This window comes from Protopterus annectens, chromosome 4.part0, assembly GCF_019279795.1.
Source record: "Protopterus annectens isolate FY-2018-M chromosome 4.part0, PAN1.0, whole genome shotgun sequence".
Lineage (NCBI taxonomy): Eukaryota > Metazoa > Chordata > Ceratodontiformes > Protopteridae > Protopterus > Protopterus annectens.
Genome location: NC_056733.1, coordinates 1,816,706,434 through 1,816,728,590, shown reverse-complemented (window position 1 = coordinate 1,816,728,590; position 22,157 = coordinate 1,816,706,434). Strand labels below are relative to the sequence as shown.

Sequence of the window (22,157 nt, the reverse complement as noted above, 5' to 3'; positions counted from 1 at the left end):
TTCATATTCTTGTATCCTTTAGCCATATTCCATATTATCACTTTTTTTCTAATCCACTCCCTTATTCTTCTCTGTTTTGCACCAAAAGTAAGTTATTAAGCTATCCTGTTATACCCGTTTATCTGCAGTGATCAATATAGAATCCCAGTTAGCTTTTCTTCTCCTTCTGGAGCTAACTTGTATTAAATTATCGCTTAAGACATAGGTAAAACCTATATTAACAGGAAAAAAAAACGCATTAACAGTTTTTTTCATTTGTAGACACATTTTCTTTCTTTGTAACCATCATCAGTCCAACATTATATAAATTGCTGAATACATACCTGACCGTATACCTCATTCCTCCTGTTCCTGAACGTTATTATTCTCCAGGTAATTGTTACCACAATTTTAATTTATTTCTGTGTAATTTCCTCTTTCCTTTACTAAAGATCTCTCTTCCAATTCTTCTTTCTCTTTTATAATAGTCAGTCCTTCAAATATATTTGGTTTAGACCTTGATTTCCATTTTCTAGTAATTGCTTTTTTGGCAGCACCAGAATTAAACTTAACAAGACCTTACTATGTCCAGGCCAATGTTGTAGCTAGGTATACCCTCGGTGTACTCGGAGTATATTTTTTCTGAGCATTTCTTGGAAACTTTAACATTCAAAATGTTCAGAATATTTATAACAACAGTGTAGTGGTATACAAAGAATGCTTATGTGAAAGGAAATGCACCTCTTAAAAAAAAGTTTTATAAGGGTATAAATGGCAACAGTTAAATATAACATGGCCCTTCCTGCATGTTTGGGAGTAGCATTTTGAAGGTTGAGTACATTTTTTAAATGATAGGTCAGTGGTGGTGGCAACAATATTAGATATTAATTCAAAATGTAAATTTCTAGCTACACCATTGGTCCAGGCAGTTCAGATCCTGCATCCTAGTTCAAAAGAATCTTGTCCTTAATTAGAGCCATTTGCTCCCCAAAGACTTCTAGCAGAGTACTCTGTGGATTAATTTTTTAAATCTGCCAATTCATTACACTCACCAAACATGTTTCTAATTATCACTTTCTTCCCCAGCACACCTCTAACATTTGCTGTCTAGCTAAGGGAAAATTCTTTGAAGTCTGCTTTGGGCATAAAAATATCTATGCAAACACTTCCATTCAAAGATCCTAAACTTTCTGTATTTTGTTGCATACTTCGGAGCTATACATCTGTCCTCCCATTGTTCTGTTGTACAGTGCTTTACTAGCCTGGTTCCAGTTCTTTTCAGACCTCCTCTGATTGATTCTTGTAGTTATCATGCAATATTTATATGCCCTATTGTTTCTTATAGTTATGCAATATTTAATATGCCCTAGTAATTGGCCCTTTTTCACAGCAGCTTCTGTTCTGGATTCAACTAAAACTCTACCAAAGCAAGTATTTCAATTAAGATTCCCAAGTCCCTTTCTCTTTGCCTATACTCTGATATCCATCCCTGGTGGGGAAGGTAGCCTGTACTCTGTATTCCAAATGCCGTCTTGGCTTTTTCACAGTTACCTTTCCCTGTCTAGTTATTTGCTCCCAATATCTTGGTTCTTTTGCCAGTTTTCTCCAGTAAATTCCAGCCCCATCTTGCCTATTTTCTGTACCCCCTACTTGCAGTCATCTCTGTCAACAAAATTTCCTTTTTCCATTCTTGTGTTTGCTTAGTTCTTAGAATACTTTTCTGCTATTTTAGTAACAAAACACACACATTATATTCATATTCTGTTTAAGGACCTGTATCCAAAATCCCACTTTTTCTCTATTTCTCCAACTTCCCCGCACCCCATCCCTCTAAATCATCCCTTTCCATTATAACCTTCAGCTTGAGTTTTGTATATCAGATTAACTGTGTAGCTCTAAAATATCCCTTTAAATCAAGTAATCCCAAACCACCTAGTTCTTTTGGAAGGATCAACTTATCCCACTTAAATCTTGCCCTTCTCCCCTTTAATAAATTCCTTCAAATCTTTATTAATGTCCACAACTTCTCTGGTTGATAAAAAATATGCCAGCACTGTTTGTAAAACTAATGGAACTAGAAACATTTTCACTGCTTGTGCCTTAATAATTTATGGCTATAGCCCATGTTTTATCTTTATTAATTTTATATCATGAAAAAACTTGAAACTATCTCAGAATATTCTACAACACTGAGATGTCCTTTTCTGAATTTATCAGATACCAAATATCTGCAAATAAAGCCAACTTTTATTACCGTACCAATTATTAATTCTTCCTCTTATCCCTCATGTATCCTCCTAATCGTAATTTTGTAGCAGGGAATGCAAATTCTTCCATTGCCTTACTCTATCAAGACCCACCAGCAACAGTAGCATTTTCTTACATTCTGCTTCCTCTGGACCATCATTGTTCTAGTAATGTTGCCAAATGTTTGCCTTCCCTCAAAAAACCCACATTGATATATATCTATTAATTTTGGCAACACCTTTGCCAGTCTTTTAGCTAGTAGAGACATAAACACTTGTAATCATGATTTAAAATTGAAATGGGTCTGTTATGCTGGCTCTGAAGGGTCTTTACTTACCTTTTGGGTAATACAGCCACTACAGTTTACTTTTTTTTCTAGCTTCCCTTCTTTTTAAAATACCGTTAAAGAAAATCACTTTCTGTTCCTGGAAACTTTCCTGAAGATTGGTCATACATCACTGTTTTTGTCTTTTCTGTCATAACTGTTGGTTGTTAAGCATCCTTTCCCTCTAACCTTGGTATAGTTAAGTCTCCCATAAATATTTCCATTGTGCTGTTTCTTGATTTTCACACTTCTCTACTTTATACAAATTTTCTGAATTGTCTCTAATATTTTTGCTGGATCTCTGGTTATTATTATTTTTTTATATATTATAGACTCTCTACGTTTGGCGACAACCTTTTCTACTTTCTATTGCCTAAACCTTGTGCTGTACTTTCTTATGTTGGCTGATCTATTAGATAATTTCTCTGCTGCTTCCCTCATACCACATTCTCAGCCTGCAGCTCCTAAGAAACCTGCCAGGTTCTATAAGTGCCAGATGCCTATAAGTTCCTATGATCCTGCAGTGATTTCTGTATCTACTTTCAAGCCTTCTAGGCTTTTGTCTTCTTCCAAGCTCCTCCTTTCAGATAAGGATAGTAGAGCTATGGAAAGGATGGGTAAAAAAGTATACACTTTGTCTACTTTAGCCTTCAGGGCCATTAATTACCAGACTTGTGTGACGTTGTACATCATGTGTCTTCTTTGTCAGATTGGTACGATTGTTGCTGATATGCATGACTGAGGGATAGGGCCTCGGCTCTCTCCTTGCTCACTTCCACCTCTCAGGTTGCCTATTACTATATCAAATACAGCTGTAATACAGCAGATGCATCTGCCTTTGTGATGAGTTGGGAGGGTGGCCTAATGGTTAAGGTGTTTGCCTTACAAACACAAGGTACAGGGTTTGAATCTCACAGGGGATAACTTGCTAGGCTTAAAATGGCTCACAAGGGCAGTTAGCCTAGTATTAACCTATGAACCTAGGAGGTGCTGTTCCTGGCTTCGCCTTCAGGCTTTGCCAGATGATATCAAAGCAAAATCTTCTGGATGCTCCTTTGGATAACCAAAATTTGTTTGCTATTACTCTAGCTGACCTTTTTAAGGCATTACAGGATCCCCAGGTTTTAGAGGAACTATACCAGTAAGACTGCTTTTATGCATAGACTGCCTAGACAGTTTTCCAACTATAAGAAGGCCCCCATTTATGTCTTTTCTAATAAGCCTACACAAACGTCCAGGCCACAGAATCTGTCCTTTCCTGACATATCTGCAGTCATCTGACTGGTTACTCTTCCTTCCTCTCGGCCAGATTCCCTTGTCCCAGAGGCTTACTCTTTTTCTTTCTACATTTGGCAGGTGATTACCACAGACACCTGGGTTCTCTCCATTATCCATCAGGGTTACTTTGACCTGGACAGCCCTTCCCTCTTTTCCAGTATTTCCCAACTCCCTGCAGAACAGCTTCCTCATTTCCAGTGGTGTTATAGGGTGTGCTGGACCAGGGTACCATTCAACCAGTTCCTCGGATAGAGAGGTTTAGGCTTTTATTGCAGGATGTGTGTGGTCCCCAGAACGGAGAGGTTTTGAAGGTCTGTCCTAGATCTTTCCTTTCTGAACACCTTTCTCACAGTGCCTTCCTTCTGAATGCTCTCTCTTCAGACTGTTTCCTCTGTTGATCCCCCAGGTCTTTCCAGTTTCCCTGGATTTGAAGGACACTTACCTTCACATCCCTATCCCCACCCTCTCTTCAGAAAATGTCTGTGTTTCTCTGTTTGTTGTTCTTATTTTCAGTTCTCTGCTTTACCCTTTGGGGTGTCAACAGCCTCAAGGGTTTTCAAATGTCTAGCCCCTGTAAGATTCAGGGCATTCAGATATTTCCTTATCTGGATGACCTCTTACTTTAGGCTACATCCCATTCCAAGCTGATGCGGGTCTTCATTTGACCCAGTTTCTGTTGCACAGCCTGGGGTTTGTGGTCACCCTTCAAAAAGCAATGTTGACTCCATCTCCTGACCACATTTTCCTAGGCTGCATTTTCCAGACTTTTCCAATGGAGGCATCTCTTCTTTCCTCCAAGGTTTTGTCCCTCACAAATGTTTTCTGTCCCTACTTCCCCATCCTCTCTTCTAGCCAGGGAGTTTCTCAGGGCTGTGGAGTTTCTGGTCTCCACTATCCCTATGCTTTTCTGGGCAAGACTTCGTATCAGTAAGTTTCAGTGGTACCTGAAATCAGTCTGGCTTCAGCACCTGCTGGACCATCTAATTCTTCTGCTTTCTTGTCTCAAACTGTAATTTTACTAGTGGATTCAGCAGCTGTTTCTTAGTCCAGGTGTCCTTTTCCATCCTCCTCAGCCATCTCGGGAACTCTTTACAAATGTATCAGAGCTAGGGTGGGGAGCCACTTCAGGCACCTTGAGGAACAGAGTTTTTGGTCCACTTAGCAGAGGATGGATCACATCACTATCAAGGAAATGTGGGCTGTCATTCTGGCCCTTCAACAAAACAAAAAAATTCTGTGCAGAAGACAGTGAATATTCAAGTTTTTTGTTTTGTTGGTTCCAAGTCTCTGGTCCAGTTTTGAGGATTCTGTCCCATCAAGCTTTCCATGCTCTCTGGATCCCAGGTCTCTCGAAGGTTTTTACAGACCACACCACAGTCATGTGGTACATCAACAAACAAGAGAGCGTCCGATCTTGTCTTTTTGGATTGGCCCTTCAAGCAAGGGAAATGGCAATCAAATTGCAGGTCACACAACGGGAAGTTTATATACCTTTAGAGTGCAATCTTGTGGCAGATTCTCTCAGCAGATCCAGGGTACAGCCTCTTGAGTAGATGCTTCACAAGGATTTGTTTCTGGACATAATTTGTGGGGTAGTCCTCCAGTAGATCTTTTTGCATCCCCTCTAAACAGGCAACTTCCTCAGCTCTGCTCCAGAGTCCCAAGTCCTTGGGTGTGAAAGTTGAAAGCCGTGTATTTTTCTTGGAAGGGTATGTTCTTGTATGCCTTTTCCTCCCCTTCCTCATCTTCCAGGGGTCCTTCACAAAATCAACAAGGACTCTCCAAAACTCTTTTTGTTGACTTCCTTTTGGCCCAGACAGCACTGGTTCCTTCTCTTATTCCATCTGGACAGGGGCAATCATCACAAGTTACTTCACCTCAGGGATCTTCTCACACAGCACAAAGGCACTCTCCTTCACCCTCCTTTGTCTGCTGTTCAACTGACTCATTGGGTGACAAGGTTTTAATTCCTTTCTGGCACCAGTTGCCTGAGGGCATACTTAGGGTCCTGCAGGAGGCCAGGAAACCTAGTATCAGAAATTCATTCTTGTCCAAATGGAAGAGATCTTCTGTTTGGTGTCTAAGCATTACCAGGACCCCTTCTGTTTGGTGTCTTAGACATCACCAGGACCCCTTTTTAGTGGGGGCCCCTTGGTTCTTTAGTACCTGTGCGAACTACTGCATGCTGGCTTGGCATATTCTTCAGTGAAAACCCACTTGTTAGACATTTCGATATATCTGCCATTTACTCCTCCTTTGGCCTGTAGGTTTGAGGTCAAGCAGTTTCTTAAAGGCATCCTTCATATTAGAAGACCCCCCCCCAAAAAAAAAAAAGCCCATTCCTTTTTCTTGGGATCTTAATTTATCCAAGCTGACTTGGGCTCCTTTTGAGCCTGCTGCTGCTGTGAAACATTGCACCTGAAAGACAGTTTTATTTGCTTTTACAGGCCTTGATGGCAGTCCGTCCCTTTTTGGTCTTTAATAAACAGGGTATGTCTTCATATGAATCCTTTTATGACCAAGATGATTAATGAGTTGTCTGTTAGTTAGTCTCTCCAGCTTCCTTCTTTTTTTCCCTTCTCCACAATCTGCTAGTGAAAAGGTTTTCTGCATACGTTGGATTTGCATAGACAACTCTGGTATTATTTAGGCAAAACTAAAGCCTTTTGTAAATCTGATCAGCTTTTTGTTTCTTTTCATACCAAGACATTGGGTTTGGCAGTTTGTAAGCAAACCATCCCCTCCTGGATTTCTAAGGCCATTTCTTTTTGTTCTTTTCATGGTAAGCAATTGTCTGCTTTGTGAAAGCTGCTCCTACTAGAGCAATGACCTTTTGGGAGCTTTATTCAAAAGTTTGGACACAAACTCCATCCTTGAAGCTGCTGCTGGGTCTTTAGTTCACACTTCCACAAGTCGTTACAAATTGGAAGTTATTTTCAGGGCCAGGGCAGGTTCTGCCAAGGCCATCCTGAATGGGTTTGTGGAGGGCTCCTCATTGCCTTTCCTGTAGCTTTTGTGCTCTCCCAGAGGTGATGAATACTGCAGCAGTGGCATGGAAGGACATAGAACAGTTCTGTAAAATCTTACCATAGCAGTAGATGTCCTTCTTTTCATTGTTGTAGTACTCACTCACTCCTACCCCCTTCTCTCTCCCTTTTGCATGGGTGGTATTTTTAGTATTGGCTGAGAGGTTTCTATCCGCTTCCTTCATTCTTTTTTTCTGCATGAACATGTCCTCCTTTCCACAGGGGAGTCCTAGTTCTCCTGAGGCACCTCACTTCTGAGTGGGGAGCACATATGAGTCATCTTTATGCCCTAAAGCTCCTTAGGTAATAAAGGCTTTGGCATGCTGGTCGGATGTTGGGCTATCCTTGGCAGGAGGTCACAGAGGTGATGAGTACCGTAACAGTGAAAAGAAGGGTATCTACTGTTATAGTAAGATTTTACACAATTGTACTTTCTCTAGAGGAAAACAATTTTTAGTACTTAATAAATAAGCACCTATCCAGGCATGTCTAAGGGTCAGCTCCCAGTGTTTTCTCCTGTCTACCTGATGAATCTGGGCATCTTGGGGCAATGCAGCAATTGCCTCATGTACACAGACAACCCTCTCCTCCTACCACCCAACACTACAACCTGAGAGAGATGCACTTATATAGCTAAACTGGAAGTAAAGCTCTCTTCACCCAAGACTTGACTAGACAGTCAAGAGAAGGTGGGTAAACACTTGCACCACACCACATTCATCACAGTCCCTCAAAACCTGCCCCACTAAAACACACGCATAGAAACACGAAACACACACCTACATTCGTGGAGACTCTCAATAAAAATCTGCTCAAGCAACAGAGACCTCCAAATCAGAAATGCAAGCAACCTCCACCCCTCAACACAACCCAAATGACACACAGCCACAAACTGAGTGCCACTCAACCACAGCCCATAAGGCATAACAATGTACCCAACACTCTAGTCATAGGTGACTCTATAGTCAAGCACACTGATGTTCCACTCACCAGACTAATCAAGGAGAAAGTTACTGTCAGCTGCCTGTCAGGTAGCAGGATCCGCTACATAATGCGTGCACTCGGGTCACTCCAGAACAAGTACAAATATGACTCTAGCATTGTCCATGTGGGTGTAAATGACCTGAGACATACCTCCCTGGACTACATGAAAAGAGACATGGAGGAGCTCTCCGATCATGTATCCCAGGCAGGTATGACCCTAGCCCTGAGTAGCATCCTGCCATCACCCAGGATGATACCACAGTACAAGGACAAAATGATTAACTTCAACAATTGGCTAAGCTTTTGGTGTCATTTTAAGGGGATCCAGTATCTGTCTGCCTGGGATGACATGATCAACGGACCACAATCCTTTGCCAGAGATGGCCTGCATCTGTCACACTTGGGATTCCGGACACTGGCTAAGGCTCTTACCATCGCTATAGTGCCTTTTTTAGGCAAGGTTCAACTGACAAATTCACCACCTTAACAGGTACAACCAAGCAAAATCTGAGGGTAATGCTAGAAGTCTAAGCCTCAAAATGCATTCACTCGAGGCACTCCTTAAAATGGAGAACATCAACATCTGTGCTGTGACAGAGACCTGGTTCAAGGCTCCAGAGAGCACCCCTGCATTACCAGGCTGTAGTTCATACCACATCTTTCAGCCACCTAACCTGGACCGAAACTCTAAAGGCGGAGGCGTGTCCATATTCATTAAGAATATCTACACCTCCAGGCTAGTTGCTCAGCATAATGCATCTGAGATTATCCAAGTGCAACTAACTCTGGGCAAGACCGCAATCCAAATTGTAACTTGCTACAGATCCCCCACCATGCCCCAGGATTCCCACTTCTCATTTCTTGATACAACCCAACACCCTAATTATGGGCAATTTCAACTACCCCACCATTAACTGGAAAAACTATTCATGTACCAACTCTTTTGTTCAACGTTTTCTGTAATTCATAAATTCCAATGCCTTGGATCAACTTATCCACACCCCCACCAGGGGCAACAATATCCTAGACCTGGTCATTACCAACATGGGCAGCTGGTGTTCCACACCAGAGGTCAATTCCTCATTGGTCGGATCCGACCACAAGCTTATCACCCGAGACATCCACATCCTGCCCCCCATTAGGGAAACCACCGTAAAAAATTTCTCCAAAGCCAACTTCATGCTTCTTAAGACAGAAGTGGCAAACTTCATGACACCCATGCAGATGGACAGTAGAGGTACGACTGCTGAATCCTACACAAATGCACTTTATAAGCACTTAACGAGTGCATGGATTGTGCTATCCCTAACAGAACCAAGATGTCCTCCAAAAAAAAGGAAGCCAATCTGGTTGTCCCCTGCCATAAACGAACTGTACAACAGAAGAAAGAAACTGTTGCAAAAAAGAGTAAAATCCCATGACTGGAGGAACTCCCTGGTCAGCTTCAGTGAAAAGCTGAGATCCCTCATAAAATCCTCCAAAGATAGTTACGAAAACAAAATCGCCGCTGATTCTAAAGACGACCACAAAACATTCTATAGCTATGTCAAGAATCTCAATGGCAACACTCAGATCTACTCTGAGTTGCAGCGCAATGGCACTAAATATACCGAATCAATGGATATTGCCAACATCCTGGCAGATAGGTTCAGTGCTAACTTTACCCCTCTCTCACCCCCTAAAGGGCCCATCTCTATACCAGAAGAATGCAAAGTTCCTGTAATTACGGCTGCACAGGTAAAAACCACACACTCCAAAGCCAAGAACACAGCATCCATGGGACCTGACATCATACCAGGCTGTGTTCTACATGAACTGCAGAATGAACTGGCATCCCACCCAAGCACCATGTTCAATCAGCAAATGCTTAAAAGCAAATGCTGATTCATCTACCCTATTTCAGCGAACACTGAAAATCCCGAACACCTGGAACAGCAAATTTTTTCTCAGGGGAAATAAATTGCTGGGCCGGTTTCGGGAGTTTGCCGTTTCCTCCACTGTGGTGCAATCTTGGAGTTGGTATATTTAAGTAGGGGGGTGTGGGGGCAAAGCCCCCCACATTAAATACTGTTTTAAGTTTTTTTTTTCTCCCCTCAGGAAAAAAATCACTGTTCCAAGTGTTCAGCATTTTCAGCATTCGCTGAACTAGGGTCGATGAATAAGCGTTCGCTTATTTAATATAAACCTATTCAATCATAGCCTCACCTCAGGCTTTGTGCCCACTGAATGGCACATGGCAACAGTTATCCCACTCCACAAAGGGGGAGCCACCACGGACCCAGGGACCTACCGTCCCATTAACCTAACGAGCCTATTCTGCAAGCCATGGAACGTATCATCATGGATCTTGTCCACAGACATTGGTAATCTCCAAACTCTGCACCCCACCCACTTTGGATTTGTAAAAGGCAGAAAGTCTTTGGCTAACAAAGTTCGCAGATGACTGCAAGCTAGGAGCCATAATCAAAACTCCTAACGATGTGAACATCCTACAAAAGGGCCTCATGGAGACAGATGCCTGGTGTCAAAGCCATGGTCTCAAGCTCAATGCCAAAAAGTGAATTGTCATCCCCTTTGGTAAAAACCCTTGTACCCATGAGCTACCACATAGGTGGTAGTCTACTTAGCACTGAAAGTGTGATAAGAGACCTTGGGACACAGGTGGACAGTCGTTTCTCCTTTGATCACATCGCCACAGTAGTCAGGAAATCCTTCTACGTGGCACAACTCATCACAAAAGGCTTCTCATCCAGGAAAAGAGGTCATTGTTCCCCTCTACTCGTCACTCATTAGACCCATTATATAGAGTATAATGCCCCTTTTGGTATGTACCTCTCAAGACATCTACAACAACTGGAAAGGCCACAGAAATAACCTCAGAAAGAGGATTACCGGCCTCAAACAGATGCCCTATGCAGACCATCTCAAAAATCCCCAGCTTTACTCCGTCGCATATCGCCTACTCAGAAGCAATCTCTGCCTAACATGCAAAGCTATGTCAAACCCAGAGCTGTTGGACAAGCTCCACTTAAAGAAATCCCAATCCCTCCGAGCTACACTCTCTAGAGACCTAAACCTTGTCAATACAATAAACAGAACATGCTGGAGGGATAGATTCCTGTCCCAGAGACTTCCCATACTCTGGAACAAACTACCTATCTGTATCAAACAAAGCTCCTCATTAGCACTCTTCGTGAAAAATCTTGATGATTGGATGGGAAATAGGAAATTCACCCTGGGGATCACCTCTGTGGCTGTGCTCCACAGGAGCACAGGAAAATAATTTTAATTGGTGGCAAAAGCCAGGGTACCTTTTTGGCAAGGCTTATATGGGCCTTAGGGCCAATAGCCTTGTACCTACCTATGAACCTAAACTTCAAATCATTTGTTGTGGAAGGTAAAGTTTTGATTTCTGGTATCTTTGCCTCCTAAATTTTAAATACCTTAAAGAAAAGTGAAATTCTTTTAATGTGGAAAATTCTTTCATATAAAAATGAGAGATTTTTTTCATTGCTTTGCGTTGTATAGGTTGTTTGCATTGCCAATGTTATTAGACTAATCCTTTAGTTGTTTTCGATTCAAAAGTAATGGTTCTTCAATCTCTTCTTCTGTACTGTTTGTCTTACAGTGAACATTGCAACTTTCTGTTAACACCTTCCTGAGAGTTATTCATTTCAGAGCTAAGAGGGATGTATACTTTTCCTTTGGGCTTAAACTTTAGTTTTACCTCCCTCTGAATTTAAGCTACAGTAAAGTTAACTTCCTCTCCTGGAAAACACCCTTCCGATTACCATCAAGCGTCTTCAGAGTTAGAAACTTTAATATATAAATTGTCCTATTTATTGCTTAAGGATTAAAGGTTGTCTAGGAGATGAACCCTATGCTTGCAATTTGCATCAGCAGTAGGTCAGTCAGGGCAGTCAGCTGACAAATCTTCTACTTAAATAAATAGAATAAACCATATTATGATTGCATTTGCTGTGAGGGCACAAATGTCTCTCCTATTTTATTTGGAAGATTAATGAATTTTTAAAAACTGTTTGTTTTTCTTCCAGCCAGGAAAAAGTGCCTACCAATCTATAGTAGCTGAACTACTGAATTGCCTTCTGCTATAAGTACAGGACACCTTTGAGAGACTTTCATTTACTGCATCCTGCAGTAGAATAAAATATTATTGGCTATAGCAATATCCATTGCTTTGGTGTTAGCCAATGTGTGATCTAACTGTAGAAAATCACCGCTTTTCTTTTTACAATTCATTTATGCAAAATTATACTTCCTTGGTAATGTTTAGAGAGATGTGCTTTTTTATACATTGTCAACAAACTAAGTATACACATTTCTTTATGATATGCATTTATCATCTTCCATCCAGCTCAACGGTTGGGTTACCTGATCTGACCAGATCTGACATCAGCACCTTTTTCAGGCTACCAGATCCAGGGCTAAGGCTCCTCCCCCCTGCCCATAATTCCCTCATGTCCCTTCAATACCTCAGATCAAGTTTTCCAGCTTGCACCCAGGAGCGGCCTTAGGTCAACTGCTGCTCTAGGCAAAAGGGCTCCACGGTACCCCCCACCACACCATCTGGTGCCCTCATCCTGGTCTACCTACATTAAATAAATACTGAAAAAGCGCCCCTGCTACAGTGGCGCCCTAGGCGGCTGCCTAGTTGGCCTATGCCTAAGGCCGGCTATGCTTGCACCTTACACATATTCCTAAAACTACTAAATAAGAGCAGGAAGAACTTGAGTAACACTAGGATACGGCTTCAAATTGGACTGGTCCAATGCAGTCAATCCAGAGCAGTAAAGATTACAGTTTAGGTAAGGAGAACAGAGAAAACGAAGGTTGTGCCAGAAGGAAAAAGGCAACACAGATCTAGTGTTATGGTAAGGATATAACTTTCTAATCTGATGTTGCCTTTTTTACATCTAACTCAATGGATGGGGCAGATTCTAGGGTAGTCTCATATAAGGATATCCTGCAGGATGCTGAAGCCAAAAGATGCTCAGGGTCTAAAGTACAGGCCCAGCTTGTAATGGGAACAAAGGTGGGGACAGTAGACCAAGTAGCCACAGCACAAATGTCATCCAGAGGCACTGTGGCAAAGAAAGCTGCAACTGTTCAGGTTGAATGAATTTTGGTTTGTGAGGAAGCTATAGGCCTTTTGGTTTGTTTGCAAAAATAATAGTCAGAAAGACACCTGGATAATGTGGCATTTGCAATCACAGTTTGACTTTTAAAATGGAAAAAAAAAGTTGATATGTTTATCTAAAGTCCTTGGTATGATGTAAGTAGAGCCTCAGTTGGCAGTGAACATCCAGCAAATGCAAATTGTGTTCTTTATTAGAAAATTTTAGAAGGAAGACTGGTAAATTATTTGACTAATTAAGGGTAGCTTCCAAGGCCACTTTGGGAATAAAATTTGAATCTGTTCAAAGAGATACCCTGTCCTTATGAAAGATCACATAAGGAGGTTTGCAGAGTGATGCCTGCAATTCGGAAATTATCCTAGCTCACATAATGGCTGTCAAACTGCCAGTTCAAAAGGTAGTCTAGTTAAGGCTTGAAGCAATGTCCCAAAGAAGAACAGGATCCCTCACAGTCAGCCTGAGAAGGAATGTTTCCCACAAAAAGGGTTCTGAAAGTTTCAAGGAAGCAGTGGAGTTCTGATTTTCTCCTACATGAAAATTAGATATGGCTGCCAGCTATATTAATGGCTGCCAGCTATATTAATGGTAGAAGAACTAGCATTTTCCTGAAACAATCCTGCCAAAAAATTCAGAGTAGATAGTAAAGATGCTGAGAAGGGATCCAACCACTGGTAATGCCCAGATAGCAAATTCCTTCCATTTGCTTCTGTAGACTTTTCTAGTGTTTAGCTTCTGCAAGGAGGATAAAATACAGAGCACCGAAGTAGAAAGCCTGGCATCCCTGGCCATCACTGGAATTGGAGGAGCTGTGCACTTAATTTTAGAGCCTTTACATCCCAGTGAGGCTCTCCAGATGGGTGAAACAGGAGATCTGTAAGTGGGTCCAGCACCCAGGGAGAGTGTCAGGTAACGCCAAATGAAGGGTGAACCAAACCTGATGAGGCCGGAAGGTGACCATGAGAATATTTGTTGCCTTGCACTGGATTACTTTCTGAAAGAACTTCATTATAAGGGGAAAAGTATGGAAAGGTATATAGGAGACCCAGTTGCCATGTGTGAATCAGAGCATCCCTCAGAAACTGACCTTTCTAGGGCAAAGTAGTTGCTATACTTAGTGTTCAGAGGAGTTGCACATAGGTCACATTATGGCTGGCCGTTGACTGAAAGTTATGGTTGCCACTGACTTGTTGAGGGACCACTCATTAGGCAGGACAGTGACCTGCTAAGTTTGTCCACTAAAACATTGGAACTCCCCGGATGTGCTTTGCCACTAGAAAGCATTGGAAAGACATTGCCAAGCTCTCTATTGATTTCTCTACTTTGTGGATAAGAACACATCCCCCTTTTTACTTGATGTACCAGACAACAGCAATTCTGTCCAACTTTATAGAAATTATATCATTGGGAGGGAATCCTGTAAAGCCTACAGTGCTAGGAGGACTGTTCTCATTCCAAGACAGTGATGTGAAGTTTGACCTCTGAAGTTGTACATGTGCCTTGAATCATCTTCTCTTCAAAATGTCACCCTAACACCAGAAGGGAGGTGTCTGTGGTCACTGTAGCTTTTGTGGGTGGAAAGATGAATGGTCGACCTCAAGTCAGTGGGGAAGCTCACCACCAGTGGATGGTGATGCCTGCATATTAGTGAGACACAAACTGGAACATGCATGGGTTGATACAAAATGGACCATTTTACATAAGAGGTTCTACTGTAACACCCTCATGTAAACTCTGGCGTAAGGAACCAGTGTGATCAAAGAAGCCATTAACCCCAGTACCCGAAGAATAAGTGTTGCTGGAGGAGTCGAGAAAGAGGACCTCAGAAGCTTGCCAATGCAAACAGAGGATTCTTTGAGTCTGTAAGTTTGTCAGTTTGAGATGTCGTTGTCCAGGTGACACCATAGCAATTCTGTTGTCTGGGTCAGTGTCAGCTGGCTTTTATTTAGGTTGAAAGTAATCCCCAGCTGATGAGAGAATTGGAGCAAGAAGTCCTTGATGGTCGCCAGAAGGGTCCTGAGCCTAAGCCCTGCAATTTAGGGAACTGTAACTTCTTTCCACCCTTTTGATTCCAGGAGAAAGTCCTTTGGGTAGGATGAAAAAACATTTGCCCAAGGCAGACAGGACTATGCCCTCCTGCTCACTCCTGGTACTCTTGTTGTTTCCTTGACCTTGGGTCCAGAACGTGTGGAACCATCAAGGGGAGCATTGAAAAGGGACGTCTTGAGTCTCTCTGCAAGGTTGCAGACACACATCCAAGTGTGTTGGTAAATGGCAATGCCAGTGCCTGCAGCTCTCGATATGCCATCAGCTGCGTTGTAAAGCAGTTGCCTAGGCAAATTAGACATTGACTGAAGGGTGGTTAGCTGTGATTTCACAATCTTATCGGTAGTCGGATTACCTGAGAAGGACTTGGAAATCATCTTGGTCGAGTCTATCAAAGGAAACGTATCATAAGGGCTAGGTAATTCAGTGCATATAGAGGAAGTGTCAGTGAAGCATAAGTTTGCTTTTAGAACCTGTCCAACACAGTAGACTCCCTACTAGGGGGATGGCAGAGGTGGTCTGTTCAAGGAGCTCCTTTTTCCTGGCAGCCACAACCATTGTGGCATCTATAGTGGGATCCTTGCTCCAATATGACCTATCCCTAAGGCACACCAAGATCTTGTTAGGTTTTCTCTGAATTGACTCACATCGGGTTCCTTCCAAGCCTGCTGAAAGACCAGGTCAGTGAGCGCATCCACAGGATGGACTAGCCCTAAACGCCTTGAGGCACAAACAACACTAACAAACTAAGTAGTTGGATACCCCCAACAAGGAGCTAACTGTATGGGAGGAATAACTAAGATACTACAAACTACTAATGGAAACTGAAGGAAAAATTCCTTTAACTAAATGATTGAGCACTGTGCCCTAGTGCGTCTGAATGAAACGGGTAGCAAATGAGATCTGAGCCCTGGGTCAGAGAGCCTGAAAAAGGTGTCCGTGTCAGATCTGATAACCAATCCATTAAGTCAGATGAAAAAGACAACATTGGATCCAAATGTTTATTATTCAGGTGACTGACCTTCCACAAAAAACATTAGTTACAGTACAATTATGTACAAGTATATTTTGTCACAGCTATAGATGCTCAAGAAGAGGTCACTGTAGCAGGAAACATAACCATCTTCCATTTCTCTTAGAAGACTACATGTAGTTTATGTTTTCATTTAATTACTACAGAGTTGCAGTTTCTGGTTATAAATATCTTAAAAGTCTTCAGAAATCCCTGATAAGTTCAAAAGAGGGCTTGAACTAAAGAGAGCTGCTTGCAATACTGGTTATATATTAATCCCTCACACAGCAGCCAACCTCCATGTAATGATAGTGTGAGACCATTGTAGGTCATCAAGAGGCATAAAGGGACATGTGTAGGAAACACCATATGTTTGATTTACTTTTTGTTTGACATTGCAAAGATTTTCTTGATGCAACTGCATTTTTTGTCTTGATGAAAGTAGTCATTCTTCATTGTGGCCCTTGCCTGTGTGCATGTCTCTACTAATTTCACAGCAGGTCAAAGTACTACATCCTAATCTCAAGACTCAGAAGATGTTAGCCAGGTCCATGGCATAGAAGGATAAAGTTCTGACTGTCATGGGCAACCCAAAATTGATTAGCAGGCTAGATGCCTGTAGGAGCTTGCTGGGGGAGGATAAGAGTGACTGGCCACTGCCGTCTTACCTACTCTGGGGGAGGAAGTAGGCTGTTGCTCGCCATATTGGTGACATCTAGCGGGAGCAGTAGGTGTTCACTTAGTGGAGTGCTGAGCTGGCTGAGCACACTGCAGTAGTACATTCACATTAAATAGCACAGTGGAACTGTCCTATAGGGGCACTAATCCCCTGGGGAGGTAGCAGTTGTGGCTTGGAGGAGCTGCTGGGGAGGGGTGCTTCCAGGGGGAAAAGGGTATGCTGCCCAAAGGGCCAGCAAGCTGGCCCTTTCCCTACTGCTGCACTATTTCAGGGAATGGAAGGTTAATGTGGGTTCTGAGGCAGGAACAAAAGGGTCTCGGGGCTCTTGCCTAGCCCCTAAATATCTCAGCTTGGAAGAGAGTTTCAATTTCAGTTAGTGACTGCTTTTTTTGATGGCGTTCTAAATGTTATAAGAACAAGCAGAAGACTTATGACAAGGAAAACTTACCTGCTAAAGCTGAGGAAAATTTTCTTTTGGAGTTACTACATAAGGTCTAGGCCCATTGAGATGCCTTTCTCCAAGGGTCTTAAGTTATCTGAACCATGTGTTTGAACATAATTCGTATGTTCTTAAAATAAAACATGTGTCTTAGCAATTTCTATTCATCTGCAGCCTTTTCCTCCGGTACTAACAGTCCCATCTGTTAAGGCCTTCCAGAAAGTTGTAATTAAGATCTTCTGTAAGACCTCTTTCCCCTACATGCAGTTTGAATTTCATGATAGAAGAGCTAATTCTACGTTCATTTGAACCAGCTGACATAGTGGATATTAAATCATTGTATCAGAAACACTTAGTAACTGCTATAACCTCATGAAGAGGAGTTTGAATTGCAGGCAACTTGCATTGCTCTCATAGTGAAATGGATGATTCTGTGGTTTATTTCTCATTCTTCTCCAGAGTAGTCACATCAGTGTCACTCAGTCCATTCAGCTGTCAGCCTGCTCTCCTAACTAGCAAAAGGAAGATGAGCATCATCTTTGTATAGCTTCCTTAGAAGCCACCTCTAGTAGTAGACCCGTAACGAGCAGTGTACCCCAAGGATCAGTCATGAGGCCCCTACTGTTTGGGATGTGCTTTTCTGATGTGCAAGCCAAAACCAGTGGTCTGTGGCTGACCACGTTTGCAGATGACTGCAAGCTGAGCGCTGTCTTAAATTCCCCTAAGTGATGTAAACATCATCCAAGAGTCCCTTACCCAAACTCTAATGACTGGTGCCAGAAGCATGGCCTCAAACTGAATGCCAAGAAATGCATCATTATCCCCTTTGGGGAAAATGGCATGCCCACTAATTATCATATTAGTAGCAATGTACTAAGCATGCAATCAGTCGTGAGGGACTTGGGCACCCAAGTTGATAGCAAACTCACTTTTTGACCACCACATTGCCTCCATTGTACCGAAGGCTTTCTACATGGCCCACCTCATAAATAAGGTTATTTCATCCAGAAACAAGGTCGTCATAATGTCCTTGTACTTCTCCTTTATAAGACCCATTATCGAGTACATTGCCTCCTTAGGCATGTACCTTGCCAAGCACATGCAGCAGCTGTAGAGACCACAGAGGTTCCTGACTAGGAAAATCCAGAGTCTCAAACACCTATCATGTACAGATAGGCTAAAAGCCTTGTCCCTCTATTCAGTCTCATACAAACTGCTCAGAGGTGACTTGTGTCTGGCATGCAAGGCCATCTCTGACCCAACCTTGATGGAGTTGCTGCATATCCGTAAGACAAACTCCACTCGAGCAATCCACACACAAGGCCTTAACCTGGTCTATAACATTCAATAGAACTTGTTGGCAGGATAGATTTGTGTCTCAAGGACTCCCCCATCTGTGGAATAGACTTCCGTTCCATGTCAAGCAGAGTACGTCTCTAGCCCTCTTTAAGAGGAACCTGGACGACTAGATGGGAAACGGAAAGTACACTCCTGGGATCCCACCTGTGTCTCTGCTGGATAGGGGAAACAGGTGCTGACTTTGAGGGAACATGGGTGAAATTCTTGGCTAGGCTTATAAGGGCCTTCAGGCCAATAGCCTAGTTTCATCCTTTGAACCTATATGCTAAACTTGCACAAACTAACATACTACACGAGGAGAAGTCGTAATTTCAAGAAAACAGCTCAGCTTTGTGTCTGTTTAAGAAAAGCATACCTGTAACTAAACTGTTAAAGTGGTGGCCCACTGCATTTCTTTTTCAACAGCTAAGATATTACACCAAGATAATTTGTGTCTTCAGAAAAAAAAAACAGTTCAGGTTTTTGACTCCTTTAAGAAAGGCATACCTATACCTAAAACATTGTCAAAGTGGCTGGCCCTGGGTATTTCCTTTTACTATGACCGGTATAGTAACACATTTCAGGGACCTTTTAAGGCACATTCCAGTAGAACAGGAGTAACTTCCGCTGACTTTAGTTCTGCATGAGATATTCTAGTGACTTGCCACATGGACATTGGCTCATACTTTCACTACCACTGACAGAAGCATATTCTAGAGGTAGTACAGGGGTAGAGCAGTGCTGTGCTTCAGGTGTTCTTTTAACTTTTCACTTACCAGAGGTAACTGAGTGATGCTTTGATTTCTACTCTGGTGTTAGGAATTAAACAAGTGACCCGTCCTGAAGAAGTTAGTGCAGTTATATAAGGTACTTGCCATAACAATAGAGAGGTCACTGTAAGAGTAAAGCTTCCTTCTTTTAGTGTAAAATTTTGTTTACCGTTGCTGGTTATGAGTTACCGTATTTGGTGAAGGTGATGCCAGTATTTTCTGTTTGCCTTGCTTACAGTTTTTATTTGGCTGAATACAGGGCATTTGTCTACTACAAGAATGCATCCCTGTTGGAGCCTGCAGGTTTTAAGAACCAAACAAAGAACAAACCAGCACCGAATTAATATGACAGTCTCACACCACTTGCATCAGTACCATCACTGGTGTGAGACCTGTTTTAGTCACTTCAGAGGAATGAGGCAAGTAAGTGCTCGGGATCTACTATTGTGGTAAGTACTTAACATAATCTAGTACTTCCCAAATTGATTAATTTAATGGGATTAACCTTGGACTTACAGATGGCAACCTTGCTTTGCAGAAGGGTACAGAAGTCTGTGAAAATTGTGTTGAATAATGTTTCTCAAGTTGTATTACCCCTTTACCACATGGCATGGTAATGTTGGGTTTTAATTTAAAGTCTTTTTAATCTTCTCTTCCCTACCCTGTCATTGTCTCACCTCTTTGCAAAAGTTCTTGTTACCTCATGCCCTTTTTAGGAATCTCAGATACTCTGGTGAGGCACTGTTCATTTGGTCCTAGGACTTGGTTGGAAACTTCAGGTGGGCATGTATTCACCTCTGTGGCACTATTCCTACAAAACTGTCTGCCTTCCCTGATTCAAGCATGTAAGATCATGGCCTTGTTTCAGAGGTCCCTAAATTATCACCTTTTTAAGAAAGGTTGTATAAATTATTGTAGGGAAAAAACACATTTATCAGTTTGCCTTATTGTTGTTTGCATTCAGTTTTTACCATATTTTGTAACATTTATGATCCTTTTGTTTTTATTGTTCAGTGCTTAGGATTAAACACCCTTAATATTTATTTGTTCATCTTCCGTTGATTACTTGCAGTGTAGTTTGTTTTGGATAAAACTGCTCCATTCCAGAGCTGTTAATGAACCAGGATATTTTGGAAGATTAATAATTGTGATAGCTGTTGTTTTAATTTTGTGATGAATAGATATGATTTTAACTATGTGTTTTTGTTTCTATTCCCCAGACTCCATGAACAGCTGAATGAGTATGAAGAAGCTGCCCAGTGCTACATCAAGTATGTTCAAGACATTTGTTCTTGTGGGGTGAGTTTCAGGCTTGATACTCTACTTTCCAAATATTATCTGCTCTCCATGTAGTGATTATCTTAGCAGATGCTTTCTTTCATGTACTGAGTGTGTTAGTGAGGGATGGATGGTAGGATATCCATCACATACCTCTCAACTGTCCAGATTTTTGCCTCTCATTTTTGGTGTTCCTCATAAAATATTTGATTTTCTGGATTTTTGCAGCAAATCAGTGAGGATTGAATTCACTAAATAATGGCAGGCATTTCAGTTTCAGCCTTCATATTCTTCAGAAAATGCACAGTAATACAAGAGCTTTATTCTAGCAACAAGAGGTTGAAAGCTATTATCCAGCAAGTTGTGGAAATTGTGTGTACTTTTTCTGTGATTGTGGAATAGTTAATCAACATTTTTATTTTTTTTTCTTGTGATATGTCTGTGTATGTGTTTTATTATCTTTCTAACTGGGATCGGTAACTGTGCTTTTTACATGTTGCTCATTATCGCACCATTTCTGACAGCAGTATTGATAGTTATGCTCATTTCAGCAACAAGTTCCCCATTGCAAACTGTCATGGAAGTGAGTAGTTAAAATTGATGTAGACCACCCTGACAGAGTTTTGAACTGTGGTTAGTGATACTGGGATTGTCACAGCATGTTCAGCAGGATCTAAGAATACCAGACTTATGTAAATCCTTTATTATACCACCCAAGGAATTGACTGGCTTGGGGAATGTAGAAAGCACCAATATTATTTTGAAAGGCATTCATACTTCTGCAGTGCATGTTGAGCTGGTCATTTTTTAAGTACTTATCATGACATTTTTTTCTCAACAGTTACAGGTGGTGGTTTTTGTAGCAAAGGTCTCTTCCGTCATTAGTGTCTGACACAGAAGCTTGTTCCAGTGGTAAAGTCTGAAGTCCTTCTATTCCAATGTTGCAGTATTCACTAGTGGGTTTACCCTTCTTCCCATCAGCTTGTTCAGCCAGGTTTCCAAAGCTTTTACAGTCTCTGATGGTGCGTCCGATGTCTGACGTGTTGACAGGCATGTGTGCCATAAATGTGACATCTGCATGCACCAGTCCTCAGAACTTTTCAGCCACTAGCAGTATGCCAAGTGTTCCTGCTACTCGCAGATGTCTGATCAGTTTTGAATTAAGATAAGTATCCCATTGGGGATTTTCTTCAGTCCTTTTGTATTTAATGTAGTCTGTTAATGTCTGGTAAGAGCAAGTGCAACTGTGGTCACCAGATTCCCCACAAAGACGCCCACGACCAGGGTCTCTTTTGTTTAGGTAGGGATCACGATTATAAAAACTGCACCATTTGTAAGTCGTTCATCCGTAAGACCCTTTGTCTCCGACCTCGGGCCCTTGACTTGTACCTTGAAAGCCAGCTCCTTAGACAGATCACTCTCTGAATGGAAGCTGCTTCCGACACCCCATCCGAACCACCCAGGAAGAGGGCCAAGACTGCGAGGCCGTCTACTTCCATTGAGCCTCCCTCCATCAATTCTCAGCCTATAGCCACCATTAGCTTGGCTGAGGAACCGGCATCCACCACTTGGGATAAAATGGGTACCTATCAGGAGACCGCAC

At 42.0% G+C, this 22,157-nt stretch overlaps 1 protein-coding gene and 1 long non-coding RNA gene across 2 annotated transcripts in view; one reads left to right on the top strand and one right to left on the bottom strand.

Moving 5' to 3' along the window:
- CDC23 (cell division cycle 23) overlaps positions 1-22,157 on the top strand; it is a gene marked incomplete in the record, with an annotated part of 1,734,005 nt that overhangs the window by 1,403,045 nt on the left and 308,803 nt on the right. Inside the window, 1 exon segment of the mRNA XM_044069509.1 lies at positions 20,497-20,575. Within this exon segment, the coding sequence (XP_043925444.1) occupies positions 20,497-20,575 (79 nt within the window).
- LOC122800034 lies at positions 201-20,576 on the bottom strand. The gene is made up of 4 exons (XR_006364521.1): positions 20,499-20,576; positions 13,925-13,929; positions 1,238-1,241; positions 201-212 (listed from the first exon to the last, which is right to left on the bottom strand). It is a non-coding gene; the product is annotated as an uncharacterized LOC122800034 (long non-coding RNA).